The sequence below is a fragment of the Eurytemora carolleeae genome, unplaced genomic scaffold (assembly GCF_000591075.1).
Source record: "Eurytemora carolleeae unplaced genomic scaffold, Eaff_2.0 scaffold292, whole genome shotgun sequence".
In the NCBI taxonomy this organism is placed as follows: domain Eukaryota; kingdom Metazoa; phylum Arthropoda; class Copepoda; order Calanoida; family Temoridae; genus Eurytemora; species Eurytemora carolleeae.
In genome coordinates, this window is record NW_019396324.1 from 280,655 (window position 1) to 301,424 (window position 20,770).

Consider the following 20,770-nt stretch of genomic DNA (forward strand, 5'->3'; position numbering starts at 1 on the left):
AAAAACCATAGAATTTTTCCGGGTGGTTCCTTGTGAAAATTATAGGCAAAGGTACGCCGAATATTTTGCTATTTATTTCATATCGTGAAGGTTAGCCATCACGGAGGCAGAAGAGATTTAAGTTTTACCTAAATAAAGTTTGACATCATTCTCATGGGTTTGAAGATTCCAACATGATATAATCATTGCAATACTATAGTCCATCCATATTTTATGCCCTAACGTGGCCAGATTTTTAAAAAATAGTTTTATCTTCAAGAATTGGGAACTTTTTAACACAAAATAATCGAAGGCCGAAGATTTCGAGGTGGCTCGAACGAGAAAATGAGGAGAATGTGGCTCGGACGAGAAATTGTTGAGGCGGCCTTCCTCCACTCGCTGAACCGATCAGACTAAATTAGACTTTCGATGCGTGCAGCCTAAGAAAAAGTGGGATTTGTTGATAGTGTCCTGGAAATGCACCAACTTAAAAAGAAAATCCTCTACAATTGGAAATGACGAAAATGGCGACTTTCAGTTTCTGAGCAACAGTTTCTAATGTAAATGGTGTAAACCTTTCATATTTCAAACTTTGACCTTTTAATCTGACATTCTTTAAAGTGTGACAAGGTAAAGTTCAAACAGCCATCACATTACGAATGTACAGGGATTTGAATATAACAATCAGAGGCGAGTTATAATTTTTTTAATTTGAACATCGTGCGAATTGGTAAATTGAAATTATTTTATGTAATTTCTGATAAGTGCTCTGGATGTATTCTAAATGTTTTTGATCGTTAACTATACAAACATAATAAATGGACGGATCTAAGAGAACTTAAGAAGCAGAGAAATTATAACTTTCTATGATGAAAGCAGGATTTTTATTATCTTTTATACCCTAGTCAATTTTAGCACTTAAAATAACTTAATTTTTATTATATAACCGTCAAAAGAGCAACACAGGAATTGAGCCGTTGCGACAAACTCAAATGTTCAAATATGTATATCTGCATCCTGAGGGTGTAAACTTTTGAAATTTTAAACTTAGATTATCCAATCCACAAACTTAGATTGTGTAGCCCAGCTATAACTCTACAAATGTTGCAAAAAAAAGGAATTCTAATTTTCAGTTTGCGTCAAAATCTCAATTCCTTTTTTCAAAAATATTAGATCTTATACCGATTACTTTCGAAATTATTTTTTTCAAAAATCGGAGCCAATTCCATAATATACTAATATACTAATATACTAATATACTAATATACTAATATACTAATATACTAATATACTAATATACTAATATACTAATATACTAATATACTAATATACNTCCTGCTAATCCCACCCATTTTCCACCCATTTTCCTGCTAATCCCACCCATTTTCTTGTTAATCCCACCCATTTTCCTGCTAATCCCACCCATTTTCCTGTTAATCCCACCCATTTTCCTGCTAATCCCACCCATTTTCCTTTTTATTTAATTCTTTTATCAATTGTGCGTGTTAATAATTGAATATTTTTCTATAAATAATTTTTTTTTTTAGATTTTCAAAATTAGCCAAGTACTCGTTCATTCGCCTTGGTTCCAGGTATACATTGATAATATATTCATCTCTTATTAATAATTTCTGGAGATTCGATCTTCAAATTTTTTCTCACTGTTCAATGCAAGGTTGTATAATATAGTTAGGTTACTTCGATGCGTTAGGGTGTACGGATAGATACCAACCTCATATGACGTCATTGATTATAGAAGCAAGAATTACGTCATCTGAAGGTGTTATTTATCCTTCTTAGGAGACGACTTTTCCGTAAATTGGAGCGCATCGAAAAAAAGATAGGAAAACCACAGGAAAAAGATAAGAAAAAGATAGGAACACGATAGGAAAAAGATAGGAAAAAGGTTGGAAAAAGATAAGAAAAAGGGGAGAAAAAGATAAGAAAAAGGGGAGAAAAAGATAGGAAAAAGGTAAGAAAAAGATAGGAAAAAGATATGAAAAAGGTAGGAAAAAGATAGGAAAAAGATAGGAAAAAGATAGGAAAAAGGTTGGAAAAAGATAGGAAAATGTTAGAATAAGGTAGGATCAAAGAAGAAAGGAAAACAAAAGAAAGTTAAAAAATGGACGTGAAAAGAAAACTAAAAATACAAACACCTTGGACTAATTTTTTTTGTTTATTTTGATTACAGTGTGTCCCAATAAGCATGGAAATTTAATGACGACTTCTTTGTCGTTTTTGTTCTCTGCGGGATTTTTTCGTAAACATAATTTTTTAGTATCACAGTTCAACAATTAACACCGAAAACTGCTAGTCTTGGGATTTCCAAAATGTGGTCTACCATTTTTTACCTTCAAAATTGACGGAGATATTAGGAAATTAGTCCAGATTCCAGTTTATTCAAAATCAACAAAACTATTCAAAAGTTTAATATTTTCGTTAATTTAAAGATACAAAGAAGGTAGAAATCTCATTTGACTTTCAATCTCTTTATATCATTTGTCAAATATCGGAAATCAAAGACGATATTTAAGAGAACATGTAATAGCCTAGTTATTTATATTTTGACTGTTTAAAATAAGTCTTGCAGAAGTCTACATATTAAATGCATAACATTTATTTAGAATTTACAATTTTTCAAATTTTAGACAAAATCCAAACGCCGGCACAAGGTTTTTAGAATAAATGGCGTTTCTGTACAATTTATCAAATGTTTATTTTATTCAAAAGAAATGCTTGAACGAGAAAAATGGAAGAAAATGATGATTAATGAAATATAGGACTATACAAGGTTTAGGAAAATGGGAGAAACAAAGTATTAAGTTTATATTGCGAAGTAAACTGAAAACCAAGATTTGCAAGCTCTCACACAAATACTATAATCTACAGAATAAAACAACATTTGTATTTATATATGTTGCCTATTAGAGATGTCAACGTTTTGATTTTTCTAGATTTTAGCTTTCGTTACGATAGTGTTCATCAAAAGTATTAACGTTTGAAACGTTACGTTGAACATTATGAAATTTTATGGCATAGAGTAACGTTACCAAGTGAATTTTCTACACTTGAATACCTTATACAACGTTAAGCTTTAGTAAATGTTAGTGAAAAAACAGTAAGCTCCGTTACGCTTTTGCATTTCCCGTTTTAAAAAACTTTTCCAACGTTACGTTAAAGCTCATGTAATATTACCACAATTTTTTAACGTTCAACTTTCATGCAAGGTAAAATTTTTCAGAGACCTTACGTTACACTTTCACTTAGTTTAAGATCTAAAAGATGACAAACGTTTTGCTTTAATAAAACGTCATTGGAGCATAGTTCTGTACGTTACAATGCATTTCAGTGCAAAGAATATTTTTTGTTAACGTTACGTTTTATCTTAACTTTTCCAATATAAACTCTTTTAATTACGTTTAGAAATTTTACTAAAATGCAACTTTTCTTACGTTACGATTTATCGAAACGTTATTGTGAAAACTTTTTTGTTACACTTTTTTACAACTGACAATCAAAACTGTTTATTCGTTTCGTTTCTAAGAAAGATTTGAAAAAATGTTCTATACGTTGCGTTGTATTAAAATGTTCAAGCCTTAATGTTTCTAACGTTACACTTTATCAAAATAATATTGTTTCTAAATGAAAGCATTGCAAGATTTTTTCCGTGATAATTACATTTTTTTATTCATCCTGTATGTTGCTGTTGTATTGTTAACCTTTTTAGAGAATGTGCAGTAGAAGAATATGCATTATGAAAGTTTTTAGCATTAGACTTTCAACTCAAAGTGTGTCTTTACGGGACTAGAGACGTAATTTCAAGTGACCTTCCATTTATGGAGTGGCAAGTCCAGTAGGGGTGATCAATATTGGAATAGAGCCAACCGCCCACCGGAAGTCGCTTCGTTTTCACCGTAAGGCCACAAAAAAAATTTCATTTTTTTATTTCATGTTATACATCATTTTCTTGGAAATTCAATGCTAAATTCAAATCTGAAAAGCGTTTTAAAAAATTGAAAATTGAGTGAGTCAGAGCTAAAAAACTCATCAAAAACATTAAAAAGTTTTAAAACCGGAATTTAGTACCGTTATTTGGCCATAACTTCTTAAGATTTTAATATATTTAAAAATGGTTTTCGAATCTGATTTCAGCATGAAATTTATAAGAAAAAGATGTATCATATTTTTTTTTTGAAATATTTTTTAGGCCTTACGGCGATTTCTTTAATATTAAATTGTCAATTCGAAACCCTATGGACGAATTTGAAATTTTTTTATTACAATATTTTTATTAATTTGAAACGCAGCGACCTCAGGTGGGCGGCTGGCTGAGTTCTAAAAAAAAGTCACAAATCAATCACCCTGAACGTCCAGCATACATTTACAAGATAGGAAAACACTCCTAATTTTCAAATCATCAATCAGATTAAGGTATACACGTTATTATTGGGAATCAAGCATGGCCCTCTTTAAATGGAGGATCACTAGAAATTACCATCGTGTATTTGACGAGCTTAAAAAATAGACATGTTTTGGGACACTTTATAAAATGAGTTAAAATTCGTCAAGGCAAACCACTTTTGCATTTTTTCTTTTTTTCTATCTAACAGAATTCATAGTTTAAAATATCTAAGGTCTACGACTCTACAACATTGGGTTGCAAAGATATAGGGATTAGAAATAGAAGTTTGTGAACAACTCAATTCCTTTAGACATTCTTATCTAACAGAAGTCATAGCTTGAAATATCAAAAGTCTACAACACCAGTTTGCAAAGATGTAGAGATTAGAAAATTATAATTTGTGGCGAATTTTTAGTTCTTTTTGTGTTTTTTTTTATGTTACTTACAAAGTGAGTAAAAAAGCGGAATTAGCTTTAGTTTACAAACCACAATGAAAATGTTTTCAGAGTTCATGTTTGGGGTTAAAAAACAAGTGCTAAATTTTTTTAACACAAACAGCTCGAAATAAAATTATTTAACATTTTTTTCTTTTTAAAAAAATTAATTAAAAAATCAACTTTTTTTTCTATTCTAAAGTTTCATAAAAATCTATTGATGAATAAAACATAACACGCATTTTCCATTTGATAAAATATTGTTGCATTTTAGTAAGTATCTACACTTCTAAATTTTCAACCTAAAACATGAACCATGCCAACTGGCCAACTGAAGTTATGATTTCAAGTAGTCAAATAAACATGAAACCCAGCAATTCTGTTCCAGTTCTGTTTGTTCACAGACCCGTTCCACTTAAAAGTTGATTTTTTGCAATTAGTAAATCATTTGCTTTATAACAGAAAATGCATATGTAAAATTTCCTAATGTCGTCTTCCTTTTCCAGAGTTTTAGTGGGTTTCATCAAACAATGGCAAATCAAAAACCTTTGATGTCCAAGAAGTTTATAAGATTTGAATTTTCACTAATAGCATGTTACAAAAAAACACGTTTACACTTTAGAAAGGAGCTAAGTTTTTTCAAATTTACTAATCCCTATATCTTTCCAACCCGATGGTTTAAACCTTGTATATTTCAATATTAATGGTCTACGACATCGGGTTGCAAAGATATATTAAATGAAAATTAGAGTTTGTGGCATAAACTCATTTTCTTAAAACTTGAAATGAAAAACCATAAGTCTTTGCTCTTATTATCATCAGTTAAATCTCTTACATTGATATATTAGGAACGTTTTGATTGACAGAATTATTGTTACACTTTTGAAATTTAAACTCAGCCCTCATAGTCTAACGTTTTATGAACAACATTTTCATCATATATCTAACGTTAGACTAATCAATTTAGTATTCAAAGAAAAGTTATGAAACGTTTTGATTTACAGAATTACATTTTTTAAAATGTTATACGTTACATTATTGAAATTTTACTCTGTAAAAAAACTTTCGTTTCCTGATTAATAAAATAAAAACCCATTTCTGCAACGTTGAATTTTTCATTATATTATAAGGGAAAACGTTTTAAAAACGTTTTCATAAACAGTAATGCATTTTTCAGTTATACAACGTTACACTTTTTATAAGTTGAACTTTGAAATAGAAATCCTTTCGTAACGATATTCAATCAAATCACAATTCATTTTTCAAACGTTAGACTTTCAAGCTCCCCTTGGAAACAAAACATTTCTTTACGTTATGGTCAAAAAAGTTGTAGATATTTGAAAAATAACGTTACATTTCCCCAAAACGCTAACGTTGGGGGTATGTTCCTCTAACGTTAACGTTTAACGTTAACGTTAGGTATGGGCTCCTATAACGTTAACGTTTAACGTTCACGTTATATAGAATATATCCAAACGTTACACATTATTGTAACGTAACGTACAAAAACGTACATTTTTACGTTACGTTACACTATCGTTGACATCTCTATTGCCTATAGCCGGCCAAACGGCTGGACCGATTGGGCTGGAATTGTTTGTGGACACTCAGGGATGGCCGGGGAGTGTTATTAAAAATTCGAAATTTACAAAACATTTTTTTAAACTTTTTTTTTCACGGGCAACGCCGGGCTCTTCAGTTAGTAATATATATAATGTTACTTATAACAAAAGACGAGGCTTCTGAGACGACTCTATGGAATCTGAACGAACTTGTAATTTTAGTTGATGATTCGTTCCCTGTTATAGCTCTAAACTGTCTGCATTCTTTGCTTAATCATTTAGCACATCTTTAAAATGCAATATTAAAGACCTCTGACGAAAATTAACCTCAGATCTGCAGAACTCATGAGTTTCAGGTCGTTATTAAAGTCTCATCCTTTGTGGGTAACCCTGCACCATGGTAATCAATCAATAAACCTTAGCTCTAAAACCAATTTTCATTAAATGAAGATTTTTTTCATTTTAGTTGTTATACAAATTTTTTTAACGTCCATATTTTAAATACTTTTTTATACTATTTTTGTCGAATATTGAATGAGAGATAAAAATATGACTGAGCATATTTCAATACAGGGTATTCTTTGTAGATAGTTTTACTTAATACTTAAACTTAGTTGTAGCTCTAAAATGTCTACAGCGAGACCCATGAAACTGTAGTATAGGATCTAAAAAGGCATTCATTCAAAGAACATGTTTCTCATTAGAAATTTGTCAATAAACCAATGTTAGAACCAATTCTTTCTTTTTCATCATTATATTGATTTTCTTATTCTTTGTGAATTTGTTAGCAGATTTCTCCTAATTCTTCAAATGTCGTCTTTTCATTAAAAACTACAGGAAATCTACAGAAAATGATTTTAAACATTGAGACATTACAGAAACTATTACATATATAAGATTAATTTATTTTTAATGATAAGAGTTAACTTTGTTTTTCTCAACCTGTTCCTAAACAATTAATTACTTAACTAAAGATTTTTTTGCTACATTTTTCGTCGTCTTTATTTGATAATTTTAAAAAAACCGATTCTCAAAATGCACAATCGATGAGGATTTTGAAGATTACATTTACGTTTTTGGTGGAAAAATATAAACCGTAAAAACGTCTGATAGGTCTAAAATGAACCCTAAAAAATATTTCAACAATATACTGTACTCTCAGTTCAACTACCATACATTGCCGGTCACTCCCTTTAAAGCAATTAGTTTACCAATATTTTGAGAACCAGCTTATTAAAATGTTTGTTTAAACAGCAAAATTGTTGAGTTTAATGTCTATTGGTCTATTTAAAATCATCACAATTGAATCGCATTTTTTTCACTACAAAATGTATGAACGAGTTAGTATGTTAAAAAAGGCCAAGGCATTGCGACACTTTAAATTTGACCCGTCCTTAAATACAAGTTTATAATTTTCCAAGCTGTCTGGATCCTCGTGCGTAGTACACTATATAGACTGTAGAATTTAGAGTCGATAAATGTCGAACTGGATGGTGAGTAGAATTTATGACATTTTTTCAGATAATTTTTTTAAGGCCACCAACGTGCATTTAAGGGAACTCTGTAATTGAATGGTCAATAACATTTTATATACATTTAATACTTTTTGCATTAAAAGCATTTACTAAAATCAACTTGTAGAAGGATGCATTATTATATTTTCTTTTAACATAAAGTTAAAAAAAGAATGATTTTGTTATTTTTTTCGTCAATGTTATGACTATTACAACAGAAATAAATAAATAAAAGTTGAGTTTTTCTTCCCGTTAAAACTTTTTCCAAACCTTGTGAGAAAAAGATTTATCTTTTGACGGGACAAAACATTACGATTTTGAAAAAGCTAAGGCCAAAGGTTTCTTTTTATGAAAATGTACAGGGCACTTCGCGCCCCTCTTCGATTTTAACTTTTAATTGATGCTCTATCTAGGGATGTTAACGTTTTCTTTTTTTTGAAAAACGATTATTTCGTTATAAAAAAGGCGACGAAAAATCAAAAACCAAACGATCGTTTTTAAAAACGATCGTTGTTTTAAAATTTCGTTTTATAAAAATGGTTGTTTTTAAAACGATCGTTTTTATAAAACTCGTCGTTTCGTTAACGATCGCTAACGACGACCCTTCGTTAACGATCGTGAACGAAGAGAGGGAACCGACCTGAAGGGCATCTGTACTTATCATTGAGTGTTTTTAAAAATATCAAGAAGTTTTAGTTCCCCCACAACTCTTCAACTTCATGTAAGACGACATTCAATAAATTTGCATGACATTTTTTCAAAAACGATCGTTTTTTTAAAAACGACCGTTTTTATAAAGTTCGTCGTTTCGTTAACGATGGTTAACGACAACCCTTCGTTAACGATCGTTAACATAATTGTCAATAAAAAATTTTGTTAAAAAAATATCGTTTTTTTAAAAACAATCGTATCTAAAACGGTCACCACTCGTTTTCATAAAAACGATCGTTTTCAAAAACGATTAACAACCCTAGTTCTATCTACGACATTCTTTTCTTAGATTATCAAACAATAACACAAAAAAACTTTTCGTGGATTTTTTTTTCTCGCAGGTTTTACAATGTTTCTATTTACAATGTTTTCAAAAGAATCTGATTTTTATGGGGTTGGTTAAAGTAAATTTTTAATACTTTTTGATTATTGATAAAATGATTATATTAATATAAAATAACTCCCATTTCTATTTTTGCATTGAACAATTGAAGTGTGCGTTTGGAAAAAACATCATTTAATTCTTTCTAACAAAAATTAGATTTGCTTTGTTAGAGTTTGGGTTCCAGTTTAACTTAATTGTTTAAAAGAATTGAATAAGTACAAAAATTAAACTATTTGATGCTAGGTTATTGTTTTCGAAATTAAGGACACTTAAAGAGATTTAGTCCGCGGTTTCACAGTTTGTTCATGAAGTCCGAACCTTGTTTACAATCTATGTTTGTTATTGCCTAAATTATACATTTTATTGTGACATATTTTCACATAAAACTACATACAACAACGTACATTCTGTCTGTACATTCTGTCTGTACATTCTGTCTGTACAGTCTGTCCGTACATTCTGTCTGTACATTCTGTCTGTACATCCTGTCTGTGTATCCTGTCTGTTCACTCTGTCTGTTCGTTCAGTCTGTGCAATCCTGTCTGTGTATTGATCCCTAAGTCAAAATCCGTCGAAAATAACGTAAAAATCAAATTATATTCTTTAATACCTCAAATATTACAAATAGATAGTAAAATTTAAGTTTTCAATACCAAATACGAAAAATTTTTAATTTCTTGATGAAAATGTAATTTAAAATTTTAAAGCAGAACATTTAGTTTTTCGGTAAAAAGTTTAAGTGCGGGTAAACGGCGGGAGTAACTTTTAGTAATTTGGGCAGAGCTAGGTGGCCAAGCTAGTATCTAAAATATATAAAGTTGTATTCTCTGTCTGTCTGTTTGTCTGTTTGTCATGACTAAAGAACCCATTGACCAATTTGTCACAAATTTTAATTAGAAAACTCAGGAGCCCGCGGGAATGTTCTTAGCATGGTTTTAAGATTCTAAGTTGAGTGGGTCGACTGCAATAGCGAAATTTTAGTTTCCCGGTAAAATCGTTCAAGTGCGGGTAAACGGCATAAGTAACTTTTTGTAACCAAGCTAGCTATATATAAAGTTGTTTAATCTCTGTTTGTTTGTTGAATGTCCGATCATAACTCAATAACCCCTTGACCGATTTGCCTCAGATTTTGATTGGGGAACTCGGGAACGGGAATGGTCTTAGTTTTGTTTTGAGATTCTAAGTAGGTCGACTTTTAAAGGGAAACATTTGGGAAATCATAATTTAAACGACAAAGCGCGGGTAAACTGTGAGTACCCTAGGCAAGCTAGTTTTAATAATGTAAATTTTTTTTAGTAATCCGGAAGTAGAGACAGTTATGAACGGATCTCATCTTCAATATGTTGCCTGGGCATCAAATTCATCTTTAATCATTGTAAAAAACAATGATTTATATTATCAGGTTATTATGACATATATTCATTATAAAACAGGTTTAAATAGGATTATATATACGAATAAACTAGTTTATATTATCAGGTTATTATGACATATATTCATTATAAAACAGGTTTAAATAGGATTATATTTACGAATAAACTAGTTTATATTATCAGGTTATTATGACATATATTCATTATAAAACAGGTTTAAATAGGATTATATTTACGAATAAACTAGTTTAGAAACTAGATCACTTTTTAACTTACCGCCGTTTTGCTAACATAACTGACCTATGATTTTCCCAAATAGAGGAGAGGGACGTCAAGGTACTTTCGTCTCTTGGGACAATTAAGTAAAATAACGACCCGCTCGAACAAAAAATCGCGCATCTTTATCTTAAAAGACGATAAAACTGTACAACAACCTTTTCGGGAAATTAAACGTGTTACTAAACCACTGGTTTCCTTGACTAATCTTGATAGTAAAACAAGAGCACAGCAAGGCAACATTGGTTTTGGGATCCCTTGGAAAAGTAACCTTAACCACCTTGTAAAGTAGTGTTGTATATGAAGAAATGGACGAGGGAGAAATATTTTCTCCAGCCAAAAGGGCTAATCCAAATTGAACTCATCTACCCGATATTAAACGATGTACGGTACAAATACCTTATTTAATGTAAAAATACAAACTAAGGTTGATACTAATGGTTAGAAAACTTGAAGTAAGAAGATAGAGTCACAACTCTTAACAAACTGATCTTACATCTTCCTAATGAGAAGGTTCGTCGCCAACTGCCCGTTCTCCGGGTAACATGAGTTGACCTGCTCCCTTAGGTCTGGAAATCCCTAGTTTTCCAACTTTCCAAGGTGAATACCCGGGGTTCGTTTACCCTGGGCCCCTTTCCAAGGTAAATACCCGGGGTTCGTTTACCCTGGGCCCCTTTCCAAGGTGAATACCCGGGGTTCGTTTACCCTGGGCATCATCAAATTCTTGCCTCCGCTATACAGTAGTTGTAAATAATTATTGGTTTGATCAGATTATACAATATACATGTAACTTTTTGTTTCCTTCACACTTTATTTCAAATTCTCTAATGACCACTTTCTTATTTTCCATTTGTTTTTTTTATGATTTGCTATATTGACCATTTTCTTAATTCTCATTCAACCTAGCAACAATTGTCTTTATCTCTCAGTCATAGATTACGAAGTGTTGGAACGCTGTGGCTGGAAAAACCTTTGGAAATATAAGTAAAGCATATAGAGTATGAGGTTTTTTTTCTTTTGGAGCAAATTAAGTATATAAAGCCAATAGCAATTGGCATATTATATAAAAATATATATTATATTATTATTATTTTGTTTAGCCCTCTGTAGAATCAAGTACAGTACACAGAATAACAAGTACTGGTGTTGAGGGAGTCTTGTTTAATGGTGTACCGGACTGGATTTATGAAGGTACAGTTTTTAATAGTGTACCGGACTATTTTTATGTAGGTATAGTTGTCTAATGGTGTACTGGGCTGGATTTATGAAGGTACAGTTGTTTAATGGTGTACCGGACAGGATTTATGAATGTACAGTTGTCTAATGGTGTACTGGGTTGGATTTATGACGGTAAAGTTGTCTAATGGTGTACTGGGCTGGATTTATGACGGTACAGTTGTCTAATGGTGTACTGGGTTGGATTTATGACGGTACAGTTGTCTAATGGTGTACTGGGTTGGATTTATGACGGTACAGTTGTCTAATGGTCTACTGGGTTGGATTTATGACGGTACAGTTGTCTAATGGTGTAATGGGCTGGATTTATGAAGAAACAGTTGTTTAATGGTGTACCGGGCTGAATTTATGAAGGTACAGTTGTTTAAAAGTGTACCGGACTGGATTTATGAAGGTACAATTGTTTAATGGTGTACCGGACTGGATTTATGAAGGTACAGTTGTTTAAAGGTGTACCGGACTGGATTTATGAAGGTACAGTTGTTTAAAGGTGTACCGGACTGGATTTATGAAGGTACAGTTGTTTATTGGTGTACCGGACTGGATTTATGAAGGTACAGTTGTTTATTGGTGCACCGGACTGGAGTTATGAAGGTACAGTTGTTTATTGGTGTACCGGACTGGATTTATGAAGGTACAGTTGTTTATTGGTGTACCGGACTGGATTTATGAAGGTACAGTTGTTTATTGGTGTACCGGACTGGATTTATGAAGGTAAAGTTGTTATTTAATGGATTTTTAAAAACACAAAAATTTTAATAATATTTGGTTTTATAAAATTAGGGGTTACTAGAGTGTTAAATTAAAATATTTGTTTTACAAGATTTGCGCTCCAAAAGATTGCGATATTTAAACGTTAAAGCCCAAATGAATTGTGCTTCGAAGGACCTGTATTTGTAGTTTCAAGTGACCCTCCATACAAAGATGACAATGCCTGGTTCACAACGGTACCCTTTAGATACAGCTAGTTATCTGACCAATAATGAGGAACATATTTTTTTTTTTAAGGTTTAAAAGTTTTTAATTCTGATAATTCATATATAATTTCCTGCAGAAGAATTGCGCAAGTGAAATTTTTTTTAAAGAATAAAATTGGTGTTTAATTGATCAGACAAAGTTCATAATGGTACCGTTGTTAATCGAGCATTGATTTGCTTGCATAAATATCACTTGAATTGAAACTACCCAGTTCTAAGTGCATTATCATGTTTCAGAATCTAGCAAATATTAAAATAAGTAAATTTAAATTTTCGGACATTTTTGTGAAACCACATATGTAGACAATATTATAGCAACAAATTTTATTATTTTTTAGTTTACAAATATTTAATGCATATGTATATATTGTATTTCTATATATCTATATATCTAAAGTTTTCTGTTGAATTTGATCCTGAAATATGTTGAACACATAGTTTTGAATAGTTTGATGAAATCTTAAACTCAAGTTCTCCTCGCATATTTCAATACCGGGGATGTAAGCTGCACAAAACACAAAATAGAAGAAATCATAAATTGATTAAAATTGAGCCTGCACCAACAATAAACGTACTGTAGGGGGACCACGTAAACTAAGTGTACATACCGAAGGTCGAAACAGGGCAAATTAATTCATATTCTTTAAGAAATATCAGGGGATATAAAATATTTTCATTTTCAATTTCTTTTGCATTTTCATAACTCTTATTGTTGTAGAAGAACTATTGAACAGTGGATCAGCCTCTTGGGTTTCTCCGGGTGGTACTTTCCTCGCCTTCTGTACTTTTAACGATACCAGAGTCAGGACCCATCATATCAACAGCTTCTACTCTATGGACCAGGTGAACATAGCGTATCTGATACCAGAGTCAGGACCCATCATATCAACAGCTTCTACTCTATGGACCAGGTGAACATATCGTATCTGATACCAGAGTCAGGATCCATCATATCAACAGCTTCTACTTTATAGATCAGATACTATGTATCTACTATTTTTTAATTCTTACAACTTAATTTTAATCAACACCTTGTAAGTTTGTTTTTATTTTTCCCCAAAACTGTACTTTTTTGTGTAAACAATAATTAGAAAATTGGAAAATTAGAAAAATAAAAAATTTTCCTTGTTTTTTCTTGACGGTTAAATCGGTTATATATTAGAACATACTTAGTTTTGTTAATATTACTGATGATATATGCCATTACATGGCAAATTATTCTTAGCTTTTAATATATTAAGTTTTTCTTTAATTAAATTAAATTATTGTTTCAGAGTACAGTAAGATATCCTTTGGCAGGAGATATAAATCCAGGGGTGAACCTTACTCTCGTAAAATTAGGTATTATTCTAATTATTATTATTATTATTATTATTATTATTATTATTATTATTATTATTATTATTATTATTACTACTATTTCCATTATTATTATTATCAATATTATTGATATTAATATTATTCCCCAGGTGTGGATGGTGTGGGCCCCTACTGGTTCTTGAGTCCCCCGAGGGAACTTGAGAAAATGTAAGGTTTAGGCAATGATAATAAAGATAGAAAATCCCGAAGGAAAATACTACTAATTAACCCCCCCCCCTGCCCTCTATTCTCTTCCTATTACATGTTTCAGCTAAAAATAATACACGATTAGCCTTTAGATAACTAGAAAAAAATATTTTCTGTTTTTATTGAAGTAATTAACATCGAAGAAAAAGAATATTTTTTAACCATCAAAGTTAGTCACGCGAATCAAAATGAGCTCAGTATGCCCGGATTGCATTGATTTGTCATTTAAAAAGCAACAATCTGTCAGGAATCAAAATATATATATTTTTGAATTGTCAAATAAAAAAATCTGAAAAATCTACAATAAAAGGGTGAAATGGGTTCGAAAAAAAACACTCTTTGTTAAGTTTAAATATAAAATCAAAATCAACGTTAGTTTTTACTTTTTATTTTCAAATTTTTTAAAGACAATATAATTGTTTCATCCAATTTTTCTTTCTTTTTAGGACTCCAATTAATCACCATGAAGGGGGGTTTGGGTAAGATTTCAAAGGACGTGGGAAAGGGGTTTAGGATTGTATGATATTGCTCAGACAGAAGCAAAGTTGTTTTGATATAAAAGTTTGATTTTTTTATTTCCGAAAAAAATAGAATTTATATACTTTTCATACAGAAAGAGGAAAAGATTTGCATGTTTAAACGTAGATTATTTTTCAATTACGGACCTTTTCATGTTTATGACATTTTTTAGAATTTAATTTCTGTACAAACATGTAGACAAGGTAGAATATCAGTTTTAGGAGATTTATGACTTTGCTAGATTTGATCAAATTAAAAGTTTATCGAGAATCAAAGTTTGATAAAATTAATTAACACCTTTCCCTTCTACAGGTCATTATTTAAACGTCTACGACAATGAGGCTAAAAGTAATATTTAGTTGAAAAAAATGTTCTTTTGTTTTTTTTTTGCCATAAAGAAAAGAGACTATTCACCTATTTGAAAAATGGAATATATCTTATTTTTGGAATTAGAAACAAACTTTAGGCCAATCTTTCTGTAAATTGACCAAAATGATCTTTATTTGTTAATTATTGCGTTTATGGCCATTAAAATTTTGTGGATCTTTTAACCATTTGCAATGAATTTTAAATCAAAATTTAAAAAATTCTAAAAATTAATTAATGCTTTGTCCTATTTAAAAACATATTTATGAACATATTTGCAAAATTCACGACATTTACAAGAAGAGACCTGGGTTTTGACATAAAGAAAAGATCAACAAAAATTTTGAGAAACTAGAATACTTTTTTATAAAAAAAAGAATTTATGGATTGTAATAGATATGATCTTGACGAATTGAGACAATGATCAAGAACATATCCAGTTTGGACAAACAAATCATCTTCTAATTCAAGATATATATTTTAAAAACACTTTACTTAAAGTAAGTGTGAAAGGTGGTATAGGTTGATATCGAATCGAATTCCATATTATTGCCTGGTGCATCTATAAATGGAGAACATGGTTAAAAACGTCTTATACCTAAGAGCTTTACAGCGTCCATTAAAATTCACATTATTCAACTCAGATCTTAAATAATTCAATTAAATCTAAAATAAGTCATTTAGATATTACAACCTATACATGTCGAATGCAATTCGATGCATTCGAAAAAAGTTGATATTTCATGAATTTTTTTATTTGTTTTTAATGTGATGCAATTTAAACGACGGTTAGTTGGCCGCTAATTGTTCTGCTGTAGTTCCACGAGGGAGAGACACCTAGCGGACAAAAAGTCGTCGTTTTAAGTGCATTGAATATGAAACTAATAAAAAATATTATGAAAAACACTAAACCTATGGCTATATTTCCAAATAGAAAGAGAAAAGAAAACAATCATTCCTTTGTTTTTTGGTTTTTACTGTATGATTTTTTAGGGATTGGTATATCAGTTCTGTGTCCTGGGCCAATGATGACACACTAAGGAAATCATTAAACATGAATAACAAGAAAACTTTTACTTTTGACATTATTCAAATAAAACTTTATTGCAGAAATTTATTGTCTAAAAAAGAAAGTTGTGATTGCAAATAAAATATTGAATATTAAAATTGCATATTCTGACTTTCGTTCATTTATGCATCACTTACGAGGCATTTGATGCTTTAGTGAAAAAATGAAAATTACCCCTTTTTCAAATTCAAAATTTTAATATTTTCCGTATGAACATATTTTTTTATTTGGACCCTATCAATATTTCACAGTATAGACAAAAAGTGAAAACACATTAGTTCATATTTACTGAAGTTTATTTAGTTAAATAAAAACCTCAATATGATACACTAGATGGAATAGTAAAACACCTCAATATGATACACTAGATGGAATAGTAAAACACCTCAATATGATACACTAGATGGAAGAGTAAAACACCTCAATATGATACAATAGATGGAAGAGTAAAACACCTCAATATGATACACTAGATGGAAGAGTAAAACACCTCAATATGATACACTAGATGGAAGAGTAAAACACCTCAATATGATACACTAGATGGAATAGTAAAACACCTCAATATGATACACTAGATGGAAGAGTAAAACACCTCAATATGATACACTAGATGGAAGAGTAAAACACCTCAATATGATACACTAGATGGAATTGTAAAACACCTCAATATGATACACTAGATGGAATAGTAAAACACCTCAATATGATACACTAGATAGAAGAGTAAAACACCTCAATATGATACAATAGATGGAATAGTAAAACACCTCAATATGATACACTAGATGGAAGAGTAAAACAACTCAATATGATACACTAGATGGAAGAGTAAAACTTTCTGATTGAGAAAGTTTTTCAATAACTTCCAACATTTTGCAATGTACAGTTTATACTGTACATTTAGTGCACTGTGTACATAAAGTAAAACTGTCTTTATTTTTGGCAGAGCCGGAAAGGAATTGAGTATTTGCCACAAACTCTGATTTTCTAATCCCAATATCTTTGGATTCCAACGTCGTAAACCTTTGACATTTTAAACTATGACTATTGCTAGATAAGTTAGAAATATCAAAGGTATACGACATTGGGTTCCAAAGATATTGGGATTAGAAAATCAGAGTTTGTGGCAAAAACTCAAGTCCTTAAGAGAATATCGTTGAAATTCTCAAGGTTTCCTTTTCGGGGTCTAGTCCACCCCGAACTAACCAGAGAGAGAAGCATTCGGTTTCTTTTATATGAAATCAAACGTGTTTTCGTCTATATTTCTACAATCTTTAAACTTACGGATGTGTTTATTATATACTTTTTCAGTCAGTGCAATTGATTCCAAGATTCACAATCATATTTCCTATTTTATCATTGTTCATTACATTTGCATTATTTTTTGTATAACTAATCTACATCAATTACTTTTAATTATGTTCATTAATGTTAATTATCTGAATTAAAAATATACATTAACATTATCAACAAGTACGAAAAATAACATTTTGTATTTACACTTGATATCTTAACATATAAAAAGAACGTATTAAAGGGACTGTAAAGGAAAAATCAAAGGGGGTATGGCTCTGAAAGCTAATCACTTTATCACTTTAGCTCTTGATCGCGACCCATGAAAGTTTTATCTGATGTTCCTGTCTCGAGAAATTGATATAAAACTGTGTTAAAATTATACGAAAGTATGTAAAATTTAGAAAATCTTAAACTTAAATCACGTGACCAGAACTATCACCAATGGCAGAGCAGTATACTGGTCACGTGTCACCGCCTGTATCACGTGACCACTTTACTGCACTGCCATTGGTGGAATTTCTGGTCAAGCAATATGGATGTATAAATAATATTATGAATTAAATCTATAAAAAAAAAAAATAACAAATATAAAATTAGAATTGGAGTAAACCTAAGTTACAATTAGCTTTCTCTGGGATATCATCGTTTTCAGATTGGTTTCATATTTGCTGAATTTGATCTTTTTAAACCCACTACTTTTATACAAAATTGTATATATATTAATTTTCGTATAAATTTGACAAAGTTGTAAATCAATTTCTCGAGATAGGAAAATCAGATATAACTTTAATGGGTCGCGATCGAGAGCTAAAGTGATTAGCTTTCAGCCTATACCCCCTATCATTTTTCCTCTACAGTCCCTTTAAGAAGCAATTACGATACTTGTTTGGAGTTTAAAAAAGTTCAAAGGTAAATTATAAATGGAATTGAAAATAAATGGTTTTTATGGGAAAGTAAAAAATAAAATTTCAGATAAAAAGTATCACAAAGGATATATCAAATATTCAATTATCCCCCCCCCCAGATCTCCCAGGTAATCTTAAGAATATGGCAAAAAAAAATTTGAATCATGTTTTTTGTTGGTTTAGTGTCAGCTGGCTCCCGAGATCTCAACAGTTCATGGTGTACACACTCTGCTCTCCCCCAGATTACACTTGTACAATGGTATGTGCATTGTGCAGTACAGTTTATTGTAATAAAGAACAGTACAGTACTATTCATTTAACTGCCCTTCTGAGTAATATACGACTCCCTTGTACAATTGTACAAAAGTTGCATCATTTAAAAATTCAGAATTATAAGATCTGCCTTTTTTATTGGATACACGCACCTCTGATCCTTCAGTAAAAGTAAATTCAATCTCAAGTCTGCCTGCGTCAACCTTGTTGCATCGGCTAGTCCTATTAAGAGTTTACTCACTGACCGGGCGATACAGTACAAACTTGAACCGGAAAAGTTGACCCGGCTCGGAAATTCAAATGTACTACGGCTGCCCCTGGATATCTAGTTTTTCCTTTCTTCGGTATTTAAGGAGTGAGCTTCTTCGTTCTCTCCAAAACTTGAACTTTTTCGCCCCCGAGAACTATTATTTATCTTTCATACCTCTTTTCATCGTTTTCAAGTTTCCAACCAAAACTTTTCTCTTGTATTTAATATATTAAAAATATGAGTAGATGTTAAGAAATACATTTTTAAGTTTATTTTCTGATGAAAACTTAAATCTGTTTAGAATTAGAAAATTAATAAAGATTTAAATAATGTTTTGAAAAACTAAATTTAAAGTTCTGAATTAGATTTTATTTTTATAAGATAAACTCCTAGTTTAGAACAGTTAAGCCATGTTTTTCTATCTGTTATATATCTCTTCATCTATTTATCTATCTATCTATCTTTGTATATTTCAATATTTAATTTAATAATATATTTAATTATCTCTAAATCTGTCTATCTATCCATCTATCAAAAGCTGAGATAAAGTAAGAATGCCCTGGGGATACACTGTTAGAAATGCCATTTTGTAAATTTTCAATATCATCATATTTCAGGCCAATATAACCAGTATATAGAAGACATTCATTGATATATCGTTTGAAATTTGATGTTTTCTGGTCAGAATGATTTTACTTGAATTAGCCTAAACACTAGTTGATATAAGTAAAATTAGAATCACATCAAATTTTTAAATGAGAATTGAGAGAAAGCAATGTCAGTTTTATTCAAGATACTTTAAATACATACATTATTGATCTCTCTTAGAATTTACTTGAAGAGAGTCAAATTTTAATTGAAGTAAGCAGAATTCTGGTTAATGCAGAATCCAAGTAGTATTCTGATTGAATTGAGTGCCGGTACGTGTCTGAACGCCGGATCACTGTAATTAAAGTAAGCAGGATTATGCTTGCTTCGATTTCTGATGATTGAAGTAAGTAGAATTCAAGTGAATGTAATTAGAATTTAGCGTACAGGCCGTAAATTTATATCAAGCAGAATTATCGTTGATATATTACAACGGATCTTCATGGCTTGGTGCGTGAACTAAATACTGTTGATTGTAAGCGGGTTTTTCTAACAGTGTAGTTCAATAAACCAAATATATATTTGGCAAAAAGAGTTGTGTTTCAACTGTTGTAGTATCTACCTATCTATCTACTTATCTATCTATCTATCAATCTACTTATCTATTTATTTATTTATATAATGAACAAGTTAGTGTAAAATTAAAACTCATTTACAGCTTATTATTTACAAGACTGAAATCTTACGGTTTTCATTAATCTTCTCTGATTGAAGAGCTATGAAATAAAATGTCCAATATGTCGTCAAATAAATTTGCTTTTTATTACTTGTGCACAAAATCAAAACTAGAGGAGCTCCGAGGTCACACTCCATCTGTCTAGTTCAATGTGAACCGTATTTATTTCTCCAGGTAGCTGGGGAGCTTGGAAACCAGCAAACTCAGCCAGGTTGGATAGAACCTCATGGTTCTCCGCTCTTCCATTCAAATATGTCCAGGTACAAAGGGAACTAGTATAAATTGGTTCTGTCTTCTATACATATATATATATATATATATAGAAATAATCTCTGTTTGTCTGTTTGAAT

The 20,770-nt window shown here is 30.9% G+C and overlaps 1 protein-coding gene across 1 annotated transcript; it reads left to right on the forward strand.

Annotated features, from left to right (window-relative positions):
- The first annotated feature begins 1,530 nt into the window (after nt 1-1,530).
- On the forward strand, nt 1,531-20,696 carry LOC111700952 (dipeptidyl aminopeptidase-like protein 6). The gene is made up of 9 exons (XM_023472037.1): nt 1,531-1,571; nt 10,284-10,389; nt 11,737-11,827; nt 13,568-13,692; nt 14,124-14,190; nt 14,319-14,376; nt 16,294-16,341; nt 18,757-18,832; nt 20,595-20,696. The coding sequence occupies exons 2-9, from the start codon at nt 10,306-10,308 to the stop codon at nt 20,694-20,696; spliced, it is 651 nt and encodes a 216-aa protein (XP_023327805.1). The 5' UTR covers nt 1,531-1,571; nt 10,284-10,305.
- The last annotated feature ends 74 nt before the right edge of the window (nt 20,697-20,770 follow it).